Genomic DNA, 20,382 nt, shown 5'->3' with positions numbered 1-20,382 from the left:
CAGTTTCACAGGTCCCTGAGGCTCTGTTCATTCTTTCAATCTACTTTTCCCCAATTCAGACTTGGTTACTTCTACTGCTCTGCTTTCAACTGCACAGGTTATTTCCTTTGTTGTCTCCACTCTACTACAGAGCCCAACAAATATTTTATTTTGGCCATTGTATTTTTCAATTCTGTAATTTCTCTTTGGTTCTTTTTTTTAATATCTTCTATTTCTTTCCAAGATATTTCATTTCTGTCATGTATTTCCTGAATGTTTCTAATTGTTCACTGAAGCATCATCATGATGGCTGCTTTAAAATCCTAGTCAGATAATTCCAACATCTGGCTCATCTCATTGTTGGCATCCATGGTTTGTCTTTTCCCATCCAAGTTGTGATTGCCCCAGATCGTGATAGGATGAATGATTTTAGAGTGTATCCTGGATATTTTGGAGATTATCTGCTAGACTTTGGGTCACGTGCCTCTTTCAGTAGGCACTCACCCTGTTTAGATGTGGTCTTGATGGAAATAGATATTCAGCTCTCTACTGGGTCCTACTGTCACCACCACAGCAAGAAGGCTGACTACCCTCACTGCAGATGGGCAGGGTGGGGGTGCAGCAGTCCCTTGACCCACTGGTATCTTCCGAGTGAAAGTGGAACACTTACTCACATTGCCTCCAAGTGGAAGTGAAGGCTCAGCTTCCACTGGTTCCTAATGATTCTGGGATGGGGAGAATAGATTGCAGACTAATTTCACCCTCAATGACATCGTTTTACCTTTTTTATGTGGAGTGGGGTGGAGGCTGAGCTCCTTGCTTGGCCCAACTGGTATCAGAGAAGGAGGGCAGGAGCAATAGAATGCTGGTTAGTCCTCTTCCACTGCATTCCTAAGTCTCTTTCCTGCTGGGTAAAGGCAAAGGCTCAGATCTTTACAAGACCCCACTGACGGTACCTCAATAGAAGAACTGGGATGCCACTTCCTTCTGTCCTATAGGGGATAGAATATCAGTTCTCCATTAGGCCAAAACTACCCCAGCAAGGAAATGAGAGAGCACTATCAGCTTCTTTTTGGCAGGAGATAGAGGACTGGCTCCCTTCTGAGTCCCACTGACACCAGGGACTTGGAGGAAGGGGAGAGGAATGGTGTCACCCCTGTCTCCATGGAGTCAAGGTTATAGAAGATCATCTCCTCTTTGGTCCCACTGAAGCTACTAGGTGGGGAAGGGGTAGGACAGCAGCTGATTTTTCATTAGTGCTGGTCTAGGGTAGGGCATGTATTAAAAGCCAAAAAGACTTTTTGTTCTGTTAGGCAATCATTTTATTTTCCCAATTCTTTGGCTATAGGAATAAGATTTAGTCAGAGCTTTGCTGCCATGTCACTGAAGTCCAAAGATCTTAGACAGTCGGCCTTCTTCTTTCCAGTTTCCAGGGACCTCCTATGATTGTTCTGTTATGCCCAGAGTGTTTCTATTTTAGTTGTAAGAGGAAGGAACTTGGAACAATAGACCTGCTTCATCTTAGCCAGATGCCTCTTCATTCAATAATTCATCAGTGGTTTTGCGAGCCTCTACTATATTCCAGTCCTACAGGTAGGAAGTGAGGACTCATAATGAACAAGACAGATATCCCCATCCTCACAAAGCTGACATTCAAGTAGAGGTAATAGACAGTTATACAAGTAATTACCGCAAAGTGTAACAAATACTACAATAAAACCTCTCACACTAATGCTATAGAGCAGAACACATGAAACAAAAAGAAAGCCGTACAACCAGAATAGGTTGAGACTCTTTCAATCCCTACAAATTCATTTCTGAGTAATGGATACAATTATTAGAGTCATGAAAGGCAACAGCTATGATGACAGAGCTGCCCTGACTCCACAGCTGGTGATGGTGCCTGGGAGCAGTGGGATTTTCTAAGAAGTTGCAACAAATAAACATGATCGCATCTCTTAATAGCACCAGACTGAAGCAGGAAAAAAAAATCACTGCAAAGCCCTAATTCCTGAGTTAATAACTCTTGGACACCACCAGCTTTTGGTAGAAAGTCAATGGTTCTTCACTGAGAGTACAGTCTCCATTTTTGGAAAGTTGCCCTTATTTGGAAAAATATTGGACAATCTGATCCAAGAAAGTTCTGTTCCTTGGCTTCTTTTCACTAACCCCACTTGTTGATATGTTTTAGGCTTGCTAAACCTAGTGATGACGAATAATTCCTACAGCTATTTATAATAAAACATGATTTAAAACCAAACTGATCAAGAAGACTTACCCGACCTGACCCCCCGTTCTGTGACCATAAATCACATCAAATGTGAATACTAAGAAGTAGAATTCGGGAGACTAACTGACATCTGACTTCGAGAGATACATGTAATAAGTAAATATCGATACTTATAATACCTTCTAGCACGTACATCTTCAACCAAACAGACACAAGATTTTCAATGCAATAACTACTAAGATACAAACAAATAATATCTTTCAGTCTTTTTTCAGTGCATCATAGTGACTAGCAATATAAAGAATAAAAATAATACAGCTGGTGAAAACTCAAATATCAACTAAGACTCAGCCATTGATTGATAGGTCTCATGGCAGGCATTATGGCTCCAATCATTCATTCAAAATGAATGAAATCATTCATTTCATTCACACATCCATGTTTCAGAGATCATGTATTCTTAATCTATGAGCTAACAAGCCATGCATGGGTTATGTCACTGGCTGGCAGGCCCTTGTGAAGCCTTCATGATGCACTTTGGGCCCAAAGCATAGGTTCCTTGAGTGTGTATCACTCTGTAGCTTAATGAGGACTGGCTAGTAAGACATGCCTCCACTGGTGAAATGTGTTAGTTGAGAGAGGTGGCTGTCCTCTCAACAGCACACAAGTCATGGGTAGGAAAACCAAGCCTATGGTGTTGCATATGAACCATAATTCAAGTGATTATATAAATCCTTTACAATTCCTATAACCCTCTGTGGCACCCTCCCCGAGTCCCCAGTGAGGATTAACATTCCATTTGGTCTCTCATCATAAAGTTACCATTACACATATGAACTGAATATCAGCTATAATGCCAAAAGGATCTGATTTCATAAAGAAAAGCAAATGCTTTATAACAAAAGCATGGCCCTGAGCATATTGTAGAAAGGTACTTAAATTATGTATATTCCACTCAAGCACATCAAACTGACTTCAGCACACTGTGAGCTGTCATTTTTTGGAAGTACCCTTTCAATTCATTTTAAGAAATTTGCTCTGGTTTGAAATGTCCATCATAATACCTTAGCACATTTCACTGAAGAAACTTTCGAGGGAGCCGATAGCAACATTAAGAAAAAAAACTACATTTACTATTAATGAGCAATTAGAAGGAAATGAGGCATTTCTCCTTTGGGACTTATTCCTTAGGCGAAGTCCTTTCCTGCCCTCATTATTGCCTTTTCCCACCTATAGAAGTGAAGCTACAATAATATGGCAGAGAGTATGGGGGCCACCTCCCCATAGGGCAGGAAGCTGAGGGGCTGCCTACAGTGTGGCCACATCTCTAACCTCCAGACTCCAGGTGACACAGCCCAGTGAGCGAGCTGAGCCAGCAGTGACCTCAGTGGCCAGCAAACCAAGTCGCCTGCCCAGGTTTCCCTGGAATTTATTTACTGAGAAAAGGGGCTGTATTACCAGTTCCCCTGTCCCTGGAGAGCTTGTCCTCCTTCTCCTCCCTCTCTAACGTGCTGCTGGAGGACGAGATGCTGGAGGCAGAGCAGTTGTCCTTCTCGTTCACCTCCTCGCTCTGCCTCTCTTTCTCACTGAGGGAGGCCCGCTCTTCTGGCTCTTGCTCCAGTGCTCGCTCCACTTCACTCTCTGCTCCCACGTGGGCAGGGGCTACTTCCGGGCTGGCCTCATCCGTACCCTGCCCCACCTCCGCCTCCGGTCCAGGCTCAGGATCCCCAGCACTCGCTGGTGGAGACAACAATGGAGATTATCATCACAACAGGAATTTCTTGGGAATGTCAAGTGAGGTGTGAAAGTAGACATGAGGTTGACATCCTTTTGCTGTTTGTTGTGGGCAGAATCCTAAAGATGGCCCCAGGATTCCCATCCCCTGGTTATTCAGTTGAACACTCATCTAGGCACTGGGAAGGGATCATACAGCTGCTGGAACAGTCTCAAATCACTTGACTCTAAGATGTGGAGATTATCTAGGGGGGGGCCTGAAACAATCCGGTGAGACTTTTTAAAAGCACAGTGTTTCCTGATTGGCAGCAAATAAGAAAGAGAGATTAGAAGCATGTGGCTTTAAAGATAGAGGGGTCATGTGACAGACAAGGAATGTGAGTGGCCTCTAGAAGCTGAGAGCAATTCCTGGCCAACATAAAACACAGAACAGGGACTTTGACCCTGTGAGCACAAGAAACTGACTTCTGCCTACAACGTAAATGAACCTGAGGTGGATTCTTCCCAGGGCCTCCGGGTAAGAGACAGGCCAGTCACAGCCTTGAGGGTGGCCTCCTGGTACCCAGGGCTGAGAATCCAGTTGAATCATGCTGAACTTCTGACCCATGGAATCTGTGAGGCGATAAATGGGTCTATTTTGAATCACAGTTTGTGGTAATTTGTTATGTACCGGTAGCATTGCTAAGTTTTATCAGGAGCTAAACCAATGAGGACTGTTGCCCTTTGCTTAAATTAGGTTTGCTCATAATTTGATTAGTCCATAATTTTGAGAGTTATTCAGGAGAATCACTCATGGGCATAGAACTATTTGTAAACCTATCGAGGCTGGAGATTTGATGCTTGTAGCAAGGTAAAATGCTCACACTCCCAAGTGTGACATCCATCAAGCTAGGGAACAGGAAATGGCATAGGATGGCTTTGCATGGTTTTACTGAGCAAAATTCTCAGCTGTGCACTGTATATGGGTAGCAAAATGATTGAGGATACAGAAAGTTCTAAGCCAAATGTCTTGTGTGAAGGCTAAAGGGAGACAGGTCACTCCTGAGAGTGTGATCCTCGGGGCTGGGCAAAATCACATTTTTGAGTCCCAAGAGTGTGTGCTCAAGCCCTAGGCATAGGCTACTCAAATACAGAATTGCAGCAGCATCTGCATGGGGCAGGGGCTGTAAGAGATCTGCCCAGACCTCAGGAGAACAACTGGACCAGGGAGCTCCATCTGTGGAGGCAACCTGCTGGCTCAGGTGAGTGGGGACAGCTAGCAAGGGAATATACAGAACAGGCCAGCAGGGCCGGCAGTGCCATTACTATGGGAGAGGAAAGCTCAGGCCTCACTGGGCAGGGAGCTCAGCTACCCTCAGCTTCCCTCGGCTTCTCAGCCAGAAGCTGTTCTGCCCGGAATTATTGGGTCCAGTATCCCCGACCCTCATCTGCTCTCAGGCTGCTTTCCTCTGAGAAAGAGGGAATTGAAGGAGGTGACATGTCAGCCTCTCCTTATGTCCTTGGGTAACTTCCAACCACCAAAGGACAGACTGACTCCTCCAGGAGAGTCTCTCATGCCCTTTGGATAGGAATGGGGTGTAGAGGTCAGAGAGCCTCTCCCTTCTGCCTGCCCATGGCTTCATGATAGGTTGTATATCTTCTAGCCTGATATGGGTACCTGCTGCCCTGAGAGACTAGGGGAAGGTAGGCTGGGGCAGCAAAGACCCTGTGTCCAGCAAAGACCCCTGTTGGGGGTCCCCCAAGAACTGGTGATGTGAGGACAAAGTTTCCAGGCAGAGATGTGCTGTCTGGCAGTAGCAGGAGGAAACAAAAGGACATACAATCATGAACCCACATACCTAAGAATGGGCTTGTCAGACACTTTTCCTCAAAAGCAGAGACAGAGCTGAGTACAGTGAAAGAACAATACATCCTTGAGAAAAATCCCCTTTGGTATTAAAGGAATTTTTATGGTGATTTCTTTTTCATCTGATAATAAAACATTTAGCAAGGAGATACAAATATCCTTTGGTTTACGAGCATGGCACAAGCACCACGTTACCAATAGCACTGTCATCCTTTGGTTGACAGAAGGCATATGTCCTTGCACACATTTATTTCAGAATAGCCACATCAAAACGAAAATGTGTTTCCAACAGTCTAGCATGTGGCACACATTTGAGTTTTAATTGGTGAGCATATGGTGAAAACTGGCTAGGGTGCCTCCATGTGGCTTTATCACTGACAGGGAGAGGGGTGCAGTAGGCTGCCATGAGCCTGTGTCTACTCTCCATCCCCAGGACAGTGGGCATACAAAGTAGGAAAGACCCATGATTTGGTGGCAGTATGACTTCAGCCCACGTGCACTCCACCATGTTTCCTTCCACGGAAGCAATGACGCTGGTCCCTGATTAGCCCTGGTGGTCTGGACAGGTGTCGTGATGGCCATGCACATGCTACAGAGCCACACATTCTTGTGGCTGAAACCCTAAACGATTTCATCCTCAAATGCTAGGGCCCTCACTTTGTGGAGACATTTCTATGTGTGATCCGACTACTGGGTGGTTGCTCTTTGTCGTTGCTGCTGGAGAGGCAGCCATCTCCAAAACTGCCTCCTGACCACCATGCAGACTCAGCATCACAGCCCTGATGGCAAATCTGCAGCATGTAAGGTGGTCTTAATGATGAACAAATAATATTCACGCAAATTCTAGTCAAGCGAAGCCATCAAAGATAGAGAGTGACTGTAAGCGCAAACACACATGGTTGCTTCCTGATAACACTGGTACTGCACAGGGCTTCAGAGGGCTCAGTCTTTGGCTAGAGAAACAGGACATAAAAACCCATCAGTGGGGATCACAGTGATATGTGGCTGGGCACCCAAAAGAAGGCACTGGATAACAAGTGATGCGGTGGGGTGGGGGAGAGGTCCCTGGAAGGAGCAGCTGGGACCCAGGCAGAGCCCTTCTGCAGCTGCATTAATCAAACATATAAATGACAAGGGCAAAAGGTCCCTAAAAGCTGAGACCTCACCTTCCTCTCATGTCCATGAGCCCCCAGCATGGTACTGGACCAACATCTGTGCAGAGTCTTTGCTGACACCCAGAAAGCCCTTTGAGACTGTACCCTGAACTCCAGAATATTTCTACCCCCCCTTTCCTGTTCTCTTTCATCAAGACATCTCTTGTCAACACCCACTCCACACATACCCACACCCACACCCCCACTCCTTGTATCACTGCCCCATGCCAGGCTGCCCCACTCGGGGCAGACAGGGGAGAAATTATCATCTACCCTCAGGGAGTGCGCAGGAGCAGGAGGAACCATATCATACTAGCCTTCAGGAGCAACCCAAAGAGAACAAAGGCATTTAACAGCATCATGGAGTGGAAACTGTTCACAACTTCCCACTATAGCCAATCCCTGTATTTAATGAGCATTTCTCTGGCCCAACAATGGTGTTGGTGGTGAAAGACACAGTGATACATGAGTGACACAAGAGACAGACCCAGGGCTTGTCATCGTAGGGATTACGGAGGAGCAAAGAGAACCAACATGCCTGGCCATGGCCTCTGCATAGCAAAGGTGGGGGAACCTCACCACCAATGAACATGGAAATCCCAGCCCCTTGGCTCACCCAGACACAATTAAACAGATCTATACAGATCTATACACATGGCAGTGTTCTAAAAGCAAAAGCATGGTGCCCTGGGGGTGGGGTCGAGGGCATGGCCCCCTCCCCCCACATTAGTTACTATGCCAAAATGACATTTTGGCAGGGTCTTCAGGAAGAAAGTGAGTTAAAAGGTAGAAGAGTGGACACAAGAATGTTCTGGGCAGAGGGAAGAGTGTGTGCAGAGACAGGAGAGCACAGGGCATGCCGGAGGAATGAAAGGTCCCTGGTGTTGGGGCTTTGGCAATGGGTGCAAGGACTTGGGACGTCATGCTAAGGGCAGTGATGGCTGCTGTAGGTAGAGACAGGCAAACAACACTTCCCACTGGGATAGCTGCCACGTGTCTGGAGCTATGGATGAAGCTCTTCAGTAGTGTGGAACAGAGATCCAAGAAGCAAAGTTTGCAGACAGAGACTGAAGAGGTAGAGGCAAATGCCAGACACTGGAGCTCAACAGACAATGATGAATCAAATCATGGTGCCAATGGGAAGCTGGTCCGCACCCCAGAGAGCCTCTGGGGAAGGTAGTGTGTCAGCTTTGAGGGGAGCGTGGGGTGCTATCTCCTGAGCACTGCAACTAAGCACACCTCACATGAATGGTCTACCAAATCCACACAACCCCTCTAGGCAGACACCTGTCATACTGCCCCCAGAAAGCAAGGCCAGGAAGGAACAGGGGAGGCCCAGGTCATGGTGCTGGGCAGGAAGGGGCAGGGTACGCCTTCCCAAGCACGTGCCTGTAAGGACCCTGAGCCCTGCCTTTGAGGCAAGGTCAGAAGTGACTGTAATAAACTAACCTTGCAAGTCAAGAGCTGCCAGGGCGCTCCTCCCTCCTGACTCTTCCATCACCAGTCATGTCCTCTCATCACCTTGGACAGAGAAAGGACGTGAAGATCTGCCGCATCTCTGGGGCTGGGCCAAAGAGGAGAGGCGTCGCGAGAAGTTCCTGGGCCAGGGGCCAGGTAGTCCTTCTCCCCACAGCACGAGTATGGAAGGGGAGGGAGGACATGGCAAGAAATGCCTGGCAACATAAAAGGCACTGCAAACTGGGACCCGTCCTCCTGGCCCACATCCCAAGCGAGCGAACTGATGGGATCCTGGTATTGCCAGAATGCACTTAGCAAATGCCAGAAAAATGTATTTGGCCAGAACCTGCGCTGACCTGATTCAAAGGGCTTTAAACTAAAATTTAAGGTCGGAGTGCGGAAAGGAGGAAAGAAATTGCAATTAAACTGCATAAAGGGATATAGGAGTGGATAATTTGTGTAATGTGGAAGAAATCATTGAAAGAAAGAGGTCCATGGTATATTCAGAAAGAAGTGACAAGGAACCCGGTTGTTGCCATCCTGGGGATGGACCTGTAGCCCCAACCTGGCCACTGAAGGGAATCCTTTACCCAAAGACAACAGACGTTACAGGAGAGAGAGGCTGGGCGTGGGAGCAGGACGGGAATCCACCAACATGAGAACCACAGGGAAAGAGGGAACACTCCACTGCTTTTGTTGGGAGAATATAACAGGGTGCCAGGTTAGATGCCGGGACTTCGTCACGCAGATCACAAAAGTGGGAGAGAGACGAGAGCGAGCAGGCCCCGAGGAATTCAGCCCGGGCAGATGACGGCTCACAACACGTACTTCTCTTTGTCCCTCCAAAAGCCCAGCACCAACTCCTCATCTGGTCTTGAAATCTCCTTAGGGCAGCCTGGGTGGCTCAGCGGTTTAGCGCCGCCTTCAGCCCAGGGTGTGATCCTGGAGACCCGGGATCAAGTCCCATGTCGGGCTCCCTGCATGGCGCCTGCTTCTCCCTCTGCCTATGTCTCTGCCTCTCTCTCTCTCTCTCTCTCTCTGTCTCTCTCATGAATAAACAAATAAAATCTTTAAAAAAAAAAAAAGAAAATCTCCTTAGATGTCAGGCCCTGCGTACTAGGTACCAAGTGCCTTCTCCACATTGGCGCTTCCCAGAAACCACATGCACATCACTCTGTGTAGTCCTCACACCAGCAGTATGAAGATTAGCGTGAGAAACGAGGACACATGTCCAGAGAGGTTTAGCAACTGGTCCAGGGCTACACAGTGGGCTGGGTGCTCATGGCTGCTCCTCCAGACCCACTCTCTGTTCTGCTCTGTGCCCTGGGAGGCTGGCTGCTTCTCACTTTCACAGGGAGGTAGAGGCATGAGCAAGAGGAAGGAGACGCTGGAGTATTTATGCCTCTACTCTCTGCACGTGGGGCCTCAGTTCAGCAGAGGTTGTCAGGCCACCGTTTCTGTCCTGTGTGCTCCTTCCTGAGGGGACAGCTCTCACCGTGTCCCAGGAACTGACCGAGTTCCTCCAGGCCTGGAAGTGGGAGCAGTGTTAATGGTCTCCTACTGCTCCTAGTCTCTGGGGGCTTCTCCACCGGATGGTCCCATGACCTCGTCCACACCTCTGTGAGCTGTGCCTTCACTGGCTGCCCTCAGACACCCTCTGAGCATGCCCATCTCCTTCCCAGCTCACCAACAAGCAGATCTGGGATCTGAACCCCAACAGGAATAACTGAAAAACTGAGGCTACCAATCAGGATATTACACTGTGAGGTGGGTGACTTACACTGTAAAGGAAAGGTATTTTTAGGAATGAATTCCTAAAAAAACAAATACAACATGCATGCATGCATGAATGTTCCAGGTCTCCTTTCATCCATGTCCCTGACAATGGAGTCCAGAGTGTCCAATTGGAATCTCCTGTCATGTAACTTTTCTTTGTAGAGATAAATTGCTGGTAGAAAGATCTGAACTTAATAAGTCTTTGGGTGGCTTCAATTGATTTCAATCTGTGAGGGTGTCTTGATGACTCTGCCAGGACTTGGCTTTCTGGCAGGTCTATGAAACCAAGGGCTGGGCCAGCCAATTCTATAATAGTCGCTCCAAATCATGTACATTCCAGGGACCTCCCCAGTTCAGAGCTAATAACTAACACCATCAACTTTAAACTTGTGGTTTAATCACATAAATGTGAAAAAGGTCCCAAGAGAAAAAGCTCACAACTTTGAAAATTCTTTAGACTTTGCCTTTGGTGTTGGGCCAGTTCATGCTAAGCTGTTCACTCAGATTCACTCTAGAGCAGGATTTCTTGGCCTTAATACCATGGCTATTTGGGGTTGGATAACTCGGTTGTGGGAGGGCTGTCCTCTGCACTGTAGGGTGTTTAGCAGCATTCCTGGCCTCTACCCAGTATAGGCCAATAGTATCTCCTCCTCAGTTGTGACAACTAAAAATACCTCCAGACACTGCCAACTGTCTCTTGGAAGAGGGAGTAGGGGAGGCAGCAGGGATCATCCTGTGTTGAGAATCACTACCCTAAGGAATAGTTTCATTACGATGGACTCAAACTTAGCCTACCAAACAAACTCAGCTTTACACAAACAAAAAACCCCACTTCATCAAGTGCAAAATATTGATCCTTCAGTCTCGTTAATTCATCTGTCTTCAAAATTTAGCCCAGTTTTATTCTCAAAATTTAGAGTTAGATTTTTCCAAACAGGCTCAGCCTAAGCCACTTCTTAAGATGAAAACCCTGTGAGACCAAAATTACCTTCAGAAGGCCTTTTGGAAGATGCCACTTTATAAATACCATATCAACCCTCATAGTACCAACAATCAAAGTGCTCATTTAGCTTCAATGGAGTGCCATAAGAGGTACTGGGCTTTTAGTAGTGAGCCATGTTACCAGGAAACACAAATCTTTATACTATAAAATCATACTTGATGCAGTGTGTTGTTCATACTAGAAAAGGCACATGAGAGTCAGGAATGACTCAAGATAAATAAATACACATCCATGGCCCTTGTCATGCTCACATGGAAACCCACACCTGAGTTGGATGTTGGGCAGGATTACAAACACTACCCAAATTGTCATTTTCACTTCCTCAACCTTTGCCTCTCGGATTATGCCTCTGACTGAGTACACTTGGTTCAACATATACAGGATGTAATTCCACTGTACTATCATATTAGACAAAAAATACGTATCTAGTTTCAGGTCCAGTTCTTGCAAATATCAGTCAGTGGATAGATTCTATTTCACATTATAAACAGAAAGTGAAAAAAAAGAAAAAAACAATTTAAGATTATTTTATCATGTATCATTATTCTATCTGTTTTATGTCACTGCTTTATCATTATTTTGAACTCAAACCATATGATCCCAAACATCAATCCTTGGATATGAAGACTTCCTTTGAGTTTGTTTAAATTCTTCTAAAATCAGATTAGACAGATCTTGTCCTGGCTCAAACAATGTCAAATAGGATCAGTTCCAGTATTCTTTTATCTTTGAATGCCCAGTGAGGGCTGGTGGAGCTCCTAGATTAACTACATGCTCACTTTCTTACAAGAGCAAGTAGGAAGACAGCCTTTCCTCAAGGATGAAGACATTGTCTGACTCCAAACTGACAATGCATTTCAAGAGCACTTCTAGTTCTTGTCAAGTCCCAGACAGAACATTAATGACATCAAAACAAAATAGCTATTTTGGAAAGGATATATACTAGCACTAAAATGGATAGTCCTGAGTCATAACAGCTAGCAAATAAATTGATTAAACTTGAGTTTTTTGATTAATTCACTTTTTCAGGCTTAGCAGGATACAGTTACTTTTAAATAGATGTTCTAATGTAATTAGCAGCTATACTCACTCCATCAATATTTATTGGTACCTCTGATGTACCAGGCACTGTGTTAGGCATAAGAAAGTCAGATGTGAAAAAATATCTTCCCCAAAATATTTTTTCAGGATAAAGCGGTCTAGTCAAGAGATATTATGGGATCAAAGCAGCTATTATCTAAAGGAGGTATTAGCTCTTCCTGCCAGTAGAGTCTGACCAAGCCTAAGCAGAACCAGCTGGCCTACAATTGGGGTACAACTAGAAATCTCACTTCTAAAATCTCACCCCAAACAGTTGACTCTTCTTCAATTATATCTAGTCACTAATCTGCTGAGTCAGTAACTTAGTTTATTTGACCTTGTTAGCAAATTTATTCATAAAAAGATAGAGAAAGATCCACTTAATATAAGGGGTATTCTAATAGGTGGTTGAATAAATATCTTTATCAAGAATCATCCTCTGAATGTTCTGCATCCTTTAGAGTTAGATCCTCAGAAGGAAATGGCCCACATGTCAGTTCTCTGTGAAATTTTCCTTTCTATATTAATGCACCATCCTTTCTTCAGTCTTTATATAGAGTGGTCTATATTGTCAAATATGTTCCTTCATCATGACCCATGTAATAATTTCTGGATATAGGGGAAATAGCTGTCTCTATAGATTAAAGTGTTTTCTTTTTTCATCCTATTCGTTCATTCCCTAGTTCATAAAACATTTACTGAATGTTTATTCTGCTCCAAGCATTGGGAGGTAACAAAGGTGAGTGCAGGCATGGGCTCTCCTCTGGGGAACACATGGATCAGGAAGAGGGAGCACTTATTGCATATACAGTGAGATAAGCCCTGTATCCCTGGTATGTGCAAGATGTAAGGGAAACATGTGAGAGGAATCAAAGGAGGCTTTAGAGAAGATGCTTCAACTAGATGGCTAAGAGCCCAGTGGGCACCCCGTGGAAGAGGGCTCTCAAGCATAGAAGCACATGTGAAAGAAGATAGCACCTTTCAGGTAGTGACAGTGGTTTGGTGCTGATGGAATGTAACATGTAGGAGTGGTTGTAGAGGTCAAAGACTGGTTGTAGAGACTGGATAACCAAAGTCTAAGTGCCGTGTAAGGTCTTAACTTTATGGTATAGATAATGGAGAGCCACTAGAGCTGTTTAAAAAAATATCCTGATTTTTTTTTTTTTGGTTGGATTGCTAATAAGAACCTCAAAGATAGGAGATCTATTAGAAGTTATTGAAATGGAGGTATCTGAGTGACTCGGTTAAGTGTTTGCCTTCGGCTCAGGTCCTGATCCTAGGGTCCTGTGATTGAGCCCCACATTAGGTTCCCTGCTCAATGGGGGGTCTGCTTCTTCCTCTCCCTCTGGTCCTCCTCCTGGCCTGCGCTCTCTCTTTTTCACTCTCTCTCTCCCATAAATGAGAGTTGGTTAAGACGAGGACCAAGGCATTGTCGATGAGGAGATAGGAAAGAGGGCTGAATTGAGAGAAAGGAGCATATAAACACTTGGTGATTGCATGCAGGTGTGAGCATTGAGGGAGGAGTCAAAAATTATATGCATGCTTCCAGCTTAAAAGACTAGGCCAAGAGAGATGGTCTAAACCAGATGAGGACTGGAAGGAAGGAACAGGTTTAGGGAGTAGGGAGTTTACAGGTGAGAGATGGGTGAATCGCCCATCCGAATGCCCCTGACTGGCACCTGTTGAGTGTGACATGTCTGAGGAGCATTCAGTGCTGATGTCTAAGAAGGCTGGATACACATGTCCTGAGCTCAAGAAGGCCAAGGCTGGCGATGCAGACCTGGCGGTTTCCATCACATGGAAGATAGTTAAAAATCGTAGCTGAGGATATGAGAAAACAGCCAGAAGTTAGGCATAAAAACAGGAGTTGCTGGGAAAGGAGTGTTTGGAGAATCCAATACTTAGAAGGAAGGCAGGAGAAGTGTCAGTAAAAAGACTAAAACAGAATGATGAGAAAGACTGAGATAAATGATGAGAAAACAGTGATGAGAAATGCAGAAGATAAGAAAGCCAAATAACATTCTGAGTCTGGAGAGTATCTAGACCAGGGACCAAGAACTGATGGATAATCTTCTGGAACTTCCAAATGTATCTGGCAGAGACAGCTTTCTCAGAGGATGTTCCAGCTTCAGAAGGCTCTAAAGATTCCTGCCATGTTCAGAGGCAAGCAAGATGCACTGTAGGGTCACTGACCCCAAGAGTTCTCTTGAAAAGCATACTTTTAGGGACTGGAAAGCTAATTTGTGATTATCCTGCCACATGGCAAACGGTGTATCATTTTGCACAAATGCCTTATTGGAGTGAGTAGGGGAAAGGCAGGGGGGGTAGAGATGAGGGCAGGGGTGCTGGAGGGAAAAGTGGAGTGTCAGAGTGGTGATCAAGGTCCTGACCACAGTTAAGAATGCTACAAGGAACCAGGTAGTTATTCGTCTTTGAGAAATCTCAGTTCTTAGTCAACAGCTCTGGAAATTCAAAGTACCACACTGCCTGAAGAATGCTCAGTGTCCTTACCTGTGAAGGCCTCCTGATTGTTCCTGGGAGCATTTATCCCAGGCTCCCACCTGGGATGAAAGGCACTGATGTCTTTCCAGATTCCCCATTAGCACCTCCAGATGGAGACAAGCTCATTCACCCCAGAGTGCCTGCATGAAACTGGGTCTTGCAACTCCGGATGCTCTTTCTTTTTGTTAAGAACAAGCAGCTAACTCCTGAAGTGGAATACTTTGTTTCCATTAAACAGATTTTAAGATGCAAATTTGTAAATGTTGGTTAAAAAACATCACAATCCATGGTTTATGTATACAATGGAATATTACTCAGCCATTAGAAATGACAAATACCCACCATTTGCTTCGAGGTGGATGGAACTGGAGGGTATTATGCTGAGTGAAATAAGTCAATCGGAGAAGGACAAACATTATATGGTCTCATTCATTTGGGGAATATAAAAAATAGTGAAAGGGAATAAAAAGAAAGGAGAAAAAATTAGTGGGAAATATCAGAAAGGGAGACGGAACATGAAAGACTCCTAACTCTGGGAAACAAACTAGGGGTGGTGGAAGGGGAGGAGGGAGGGGCTGGGGGTGACTGGGTAACGGGCACTGAGGTGGGCACTTGACGGGATGAGCACTGGGTGTTACTCTGTATGTTGGCAAATTGAACACCAATAAAAAATAAATTTATATAAAAACAAAACAAAACATTACAATCCAAAGCCTGGAAACAATTCTCCATGAGTCTCTCATGTTACTGGAGTTTTAGAAACAGAAGTACTAAGAGTCTTGGTTCTGGGATATCTTTCTAAGGATGTGTGCATAGCCAGTAGCCTTGGAAGACAGAGATGGTGTCTCCCCTCTGGAGCAAGGATTGGCTGGTTTATAGCTCTATGTGATAAAGATAATGTCTCCCCCTGGGACAAAGGGAAGACATGTTTCCTGTTCACTATAAAAGATTTGGGGTCCCTAAGCTCAAGGTTCCTCTCTGTGTGTGCAGCCATCATTTAAGGTTATCCACATCAACTTGTAGGAACTGAGGCTTGGAGAAATGGCACAAGCGCTGATACTCTGGCTACCACTATTGCTACAAGTAGTAAAGTCCATTGTCTCTGACCTTGAAGTTTCATGTTTTGTGCCTCCATCCACAAAATTGTGGCAGGATAACTTATTAACTTATAAGTTGGTAAAGTCTTAGACCCTTCAGAGTTTTTGATACCTAACTACTACTTATGAAGGGATCACGTTGATCAAGTAATACCATTCTTTAACAACTTTTCCAAAGCCATTCTGTGCCTTATCTTCACTTAAGCAAAATTAAGACTCATACTTAATCTACTTCAAAAGGATTCAAGACTATGTTTTAAAATGCATGAAAACATGCTGCAGGCAACTGTCATTTTCTATAGGAGGGAAAAAGGGAAAGTTTTGCCTCTTTCCATTTTTAGAGACAGAGAAAAAGGCAGGCAGGAAAACCCAATGTTTTGCAAAGTCTCTCAAAGCAGTTCCACAGCAGGTGTAGCAGGCAGTGCCTTGGCCTTGGGTAGAGCTTCTGAGAGATTTTGTCTAACTGACCAAATGTCAGCAAGTAGCAGCAGTCAGGTGAGTTGTGGGGAGATGGGGCTGTCCCGAGTCACAGAACCACAAGGAATCTAGTTTCCTGCCAATTCGTGAAATACTGGACTGGAGGTGTCCAAAAGCTTTATGCAAGGGAACCAACATGCATTAGGCTGATGACTGATGATATTCCATCGCTACTGTGCCAACTGGAAACAGGACACCAGATGTTTCTGATTTCTGCCATGTGGATTGGGTAACTTAAGAGAGTGTCTACACCTGAAGGAGACCCAAAATATGTCACGCAAGATGACAAAGGTGCTCAATGACTGGTAACAATGACAACAGCTGCGATGATGAATGCTGCCTATGTGAAAATGATTATTCATTTAAGCCAACAGAGCATTTCAGGATATAACTATAGGTCTATATTTTGTTTCCAGGTGAGAGGATAAGGAAGCTAGAGGAAGAGTCCTATTTACCAGCACTTTAAAAGCTTGGATCTGTGAGAGAAAATATCAGTATAGAATGTCAATAATTTCTGTAAAAGCCTCCAGATGAATGCTGGTGAGTAGGCCATGGCCATATAGGGAATATTTTATATCTCTAAGGTCCAACAGTAAGACATTTGGAAATTTCTGGAACCCAGGTACAGGAAGAAAAAAACCACCACTGAACATATTTTTTTCCTGACATAAAATTAATATAGTGTGGTAAAATTTTCAAAAGCTCTCTAAAGTATTATTTCTGTGTGCAATGTGGAGAGAACTGAACTAAAAATAAGAAAAATAATCTATTATGTATGCTTTCAGGGCTCCATTAGTGGGTAAAAGCCACTTGTGAACTCTTGACAACGGCAGCTGCTTTCTAACTGCTAAGGCAATTTCTCTCCTCTTAGTCTTGGGATGGACTCAGGTGTACCAGCCAAGGAGCAAGAAAGCCACAGAGCTCTAGCCTCCAGAAAAGGCAGTTCCGCACAGGGCCACCCTGCAGGGACCAACATCAACACCTGGTTTTGAGACGGATGGCTTCTCCATTTTGTTCCCACGAAATAGGTTATGGAAATATGATACCTACTGGGATAATAGGTTACTTTGCTAAAATGATTTCACTTGTGGGCACACAGATTATTCCCTCAGTAACTTCCTCAAGAGTCATAGCAAAGAATTCTATCCTAAGAAGAATACTGAAACTTTTTTTCTAATTAGTGAGAAAAACTTATTTCCAGAGACATCTGTGTTTCTTAAAATAAAAGTAAGCTTATTAGATAGTCTGATCTATACCACCAGGGTTCCATGAAAATAAGAGATAATCAAAGCAATGGAGAGAGAGAGGCCCTTCGTGTTTACCTAAATTGGGGGCTGATCGTCTCCATTAATTGCAGCACAGTGCAAATGAGAACACGTGCGTGTGTGTGTTCCTCACTTGGGCCTGGTAGTTTCACACAGAGGAAAAATATTCAGACCATCACCACTAAGTCTAGGCAGTATTGGGACAAACATCTGCTGTGAGCCAGCCACAAGAGGGCCAGATGGAAAAATAATTCAAGCACACATTTACTTGATGGTGGGGGTAGTGGCATAAGTTATACAAAAGTTACAGCAGATTTAGCTGGGAAGGTTTTTGGCTGAAAGATCTCACTAGATGGCACATAATGCTATTGGTATTTTAACATTTACCCTTCTTTCTTTTTTTTAAAATTATGTATTTATTTATTTATGATAGTCACAGAGAGAGAGAGAGAGAGAGAGAGAGAGAGGCAGAGACACAGGCAGAGGGAGAAGCAGGCTCCATGCACCGGGAGCCTGATGTCAGATTCGATCCCGGGTCTCCAGGATCGCGCCCTGGGCCAAAGGCAGGCGCTAAACTGCTGAGCCACCCAGGGATCCCCCATTTACCCTTCTTTCTAAATGTATTCTGTAAGAGCAAAGGTAAAGAAGTTTTTAATGTTTTCCTATCTTCTGTCAGTAAAAATTCTCCAGAATCTTTAATTTTTAAAAAAAAAACCATAAAATAGCCTTTAATCCTAAGATATCGTAACAAATACCTGTTTTTCCTTTTCGTTGCAAACATCACTCTGAAATGCAGGCTGTGGTTCATGCACATACTGGGGAAGGGGTAGAAGCAAAGGGATAGCGTGGCAGTCATGTGAACACCACCACAAATACTGGGGTGCCATGATGCCCTGATAAATGGCTGGACTGAGCATTAAAAGATGGGTTCTATCCCCAGTATGGTGTCAACAAGATCTGCAAATGGTGCCCCTGCCCGTTTGAGTCTCAGTCAAATATGGATAATAGCATCTCCCCTGCTTACTCAGACGCCCGAGCAGGGGTTGAATAGTAGCATTTGGGAGGGAGGGGTGGAGCACTACAGAGATGTGAAGATCATCATCATATGATTCCATAAGCAGAGAGAATGAAGAAGTCAGTCAACCCCGGGCACGTTTGGATCCCATAGTGCCAGGTGTTTGGAGTAGGACAAACATCTGGATGTGTGATTAGATTTTTTTATTCTCCCAGATGTTGGGCTATGGTAAATGTTAGGGACAAGCAAACAGTTACTTTGAGCATTTAAAAACGGGACCTGGTTTAAAAAAAAACAAAACAAAAACAGACTATTAATTGGATGTTAGCAGAATGTCTCAGAGAACGATCGCAAGCTAGGCTGAGGAAAACCCTGCTGCCATTCCACCTTTGTGTTTCTGCCATGAGGGCAAAGGTCTCCAAAGCAGCAGGAAGTCTCAGCACCTTTCTGAGACAATCCTCCCACAGCATTTCTTCTTATAGGCTTATGATTGCCAACTGTATAATTCAGTGATGTATCAGGACACAGACATTAGGTTACTTTGCTGGTTCTGATTGATTTGGAGAATTACTTAACGTACAACAGACCACTTTTCCAGATTCCACAAGAACCACTGCTCTGGTTTTATTTGAACAAAGCAAACATCATACGGTGCTATTTCCTTAATTTGTAATTATATCTCATTTCAAGCCCGGAATTCCTATTTCAGATGCATGTGGGGTGATTTCACTCAAACATTCTCTCAGTTTCTAGGAGTTCCCTCTCCGGAGAGGAAAATGACACGGTCTTTCTGAAAGCATACTGAAATAACTTAATTTCCCTCCAGTGCTAAAGAAGGTGTGGTTTATGTATACAACGGAATATTACTCAGCCATTAGAAACGACAAATACCCACCATTTGCTTAGACGTGGATGGAACTGGAGGGTATTATGCTGAGTGAAGTAAGTCAATCGGAGAAGGACAAACATTATATGTTCTCATTCATTTGGGGAATATAAAAAATAGTGAAAGGGAATTAAGGGGAAAGGAGAAAAAAATGAGTGGGAAATATCAGAAAGGGAGACAGAACATGAGAGACTCCTAACTCTGAGAAACGAACTAGGGGTGGTGGAAGGGGAGGTGGGCGAGGGGTGGAGGTGACTGGGTGACAGGCACTGAGGTGGGCACTTGAAGGGATGAGCACTGGGTGTTATTCTATATATTGGCAAATTGAACACGAATAAAAAATAAATTTATGAAAACAAAACTTAGATTCACAGTATTAATAAATTTATATCTTAAAATTAAAAAAAATTTCCCTCCAGTGCATACTGCATGTACCCCAAATAAGTATTTCCTGTGTTCTTATTGAAGTTTAAAATATTCTGCCTTTTTGGGCACCTGGGTGGCTCAGTCGGTTGAGTGTCTGCCTCTGGCTCAGGTCATGGTCCTGGGATCGAGTCCTGCTTGGAGCTCCCTGCTGGGTGGGGAGTCTGCTTCTCCCTTTCCCTCTGCCCCACCCCCTGCTCCTGCGCGCTCTCTCTCTCTCAAATAAATAAATAAAATCTTTGAAAATATATATATTCTGCCTTTTTAATTGGGTAGAACAGCCTCAAAAGTGACCATCGCTGGGCAAAGTACTTAAGGGCCTATCTTTCCGTGACAGGCATCAAGAAGATTAAGTTCTGAGAACAAACAGTATTCACAGAGACCGACGATTCCCTTTAGGCTTGGGGCTGTTTAGACAACCCTTCTGTAAACTGGAGAGGGTACAACTCTTAGAGTG

General features: G+C 44.5%; 1 protein-coding gene across 6 annotated transcripts in view; it reads right to left on the bottom strand.

The window, feature by feature from the left end:
- FHOD3 (formin homology 2 domain containing 3) overlaps positions 1-20,382 on the bottom strand; it is a 464,855-nt gene that overhangs the window by 63,319 nt on the left and 381,154 nt on the right. For all 6 annotated transcript variants that reach the window (XM_077900507.1, XM_077900508.1, XM_077900509.1 and 3 more), the window contains one exon: positions 3,668-3,946. In XM_077900507.1, coding sequence (XP_077756633.1) covers positions 3,668-3,946 — 279 coding nt within the window. The remainder of the gene's footprint in view (positions 1-3,667; positions 3,947-20,382) is intronic.

This window comes from Canis aureus, chromosome 6, assembly GCF_053574225.1.
Source record: "Canis aureus isolate CA01 chromosome 6, VMU_Caureus_v.1.0, whole genome shotgun sequence".
Classification (NCBI taxonomy): Eukaryota; Metazoa; Chordata; class Mammalia; order Carnivora; family Canidae; genus Canis; species Canis aureus.
This window is presented reverse-complemented; position numbering and strand designations above follow the sequence as displayed.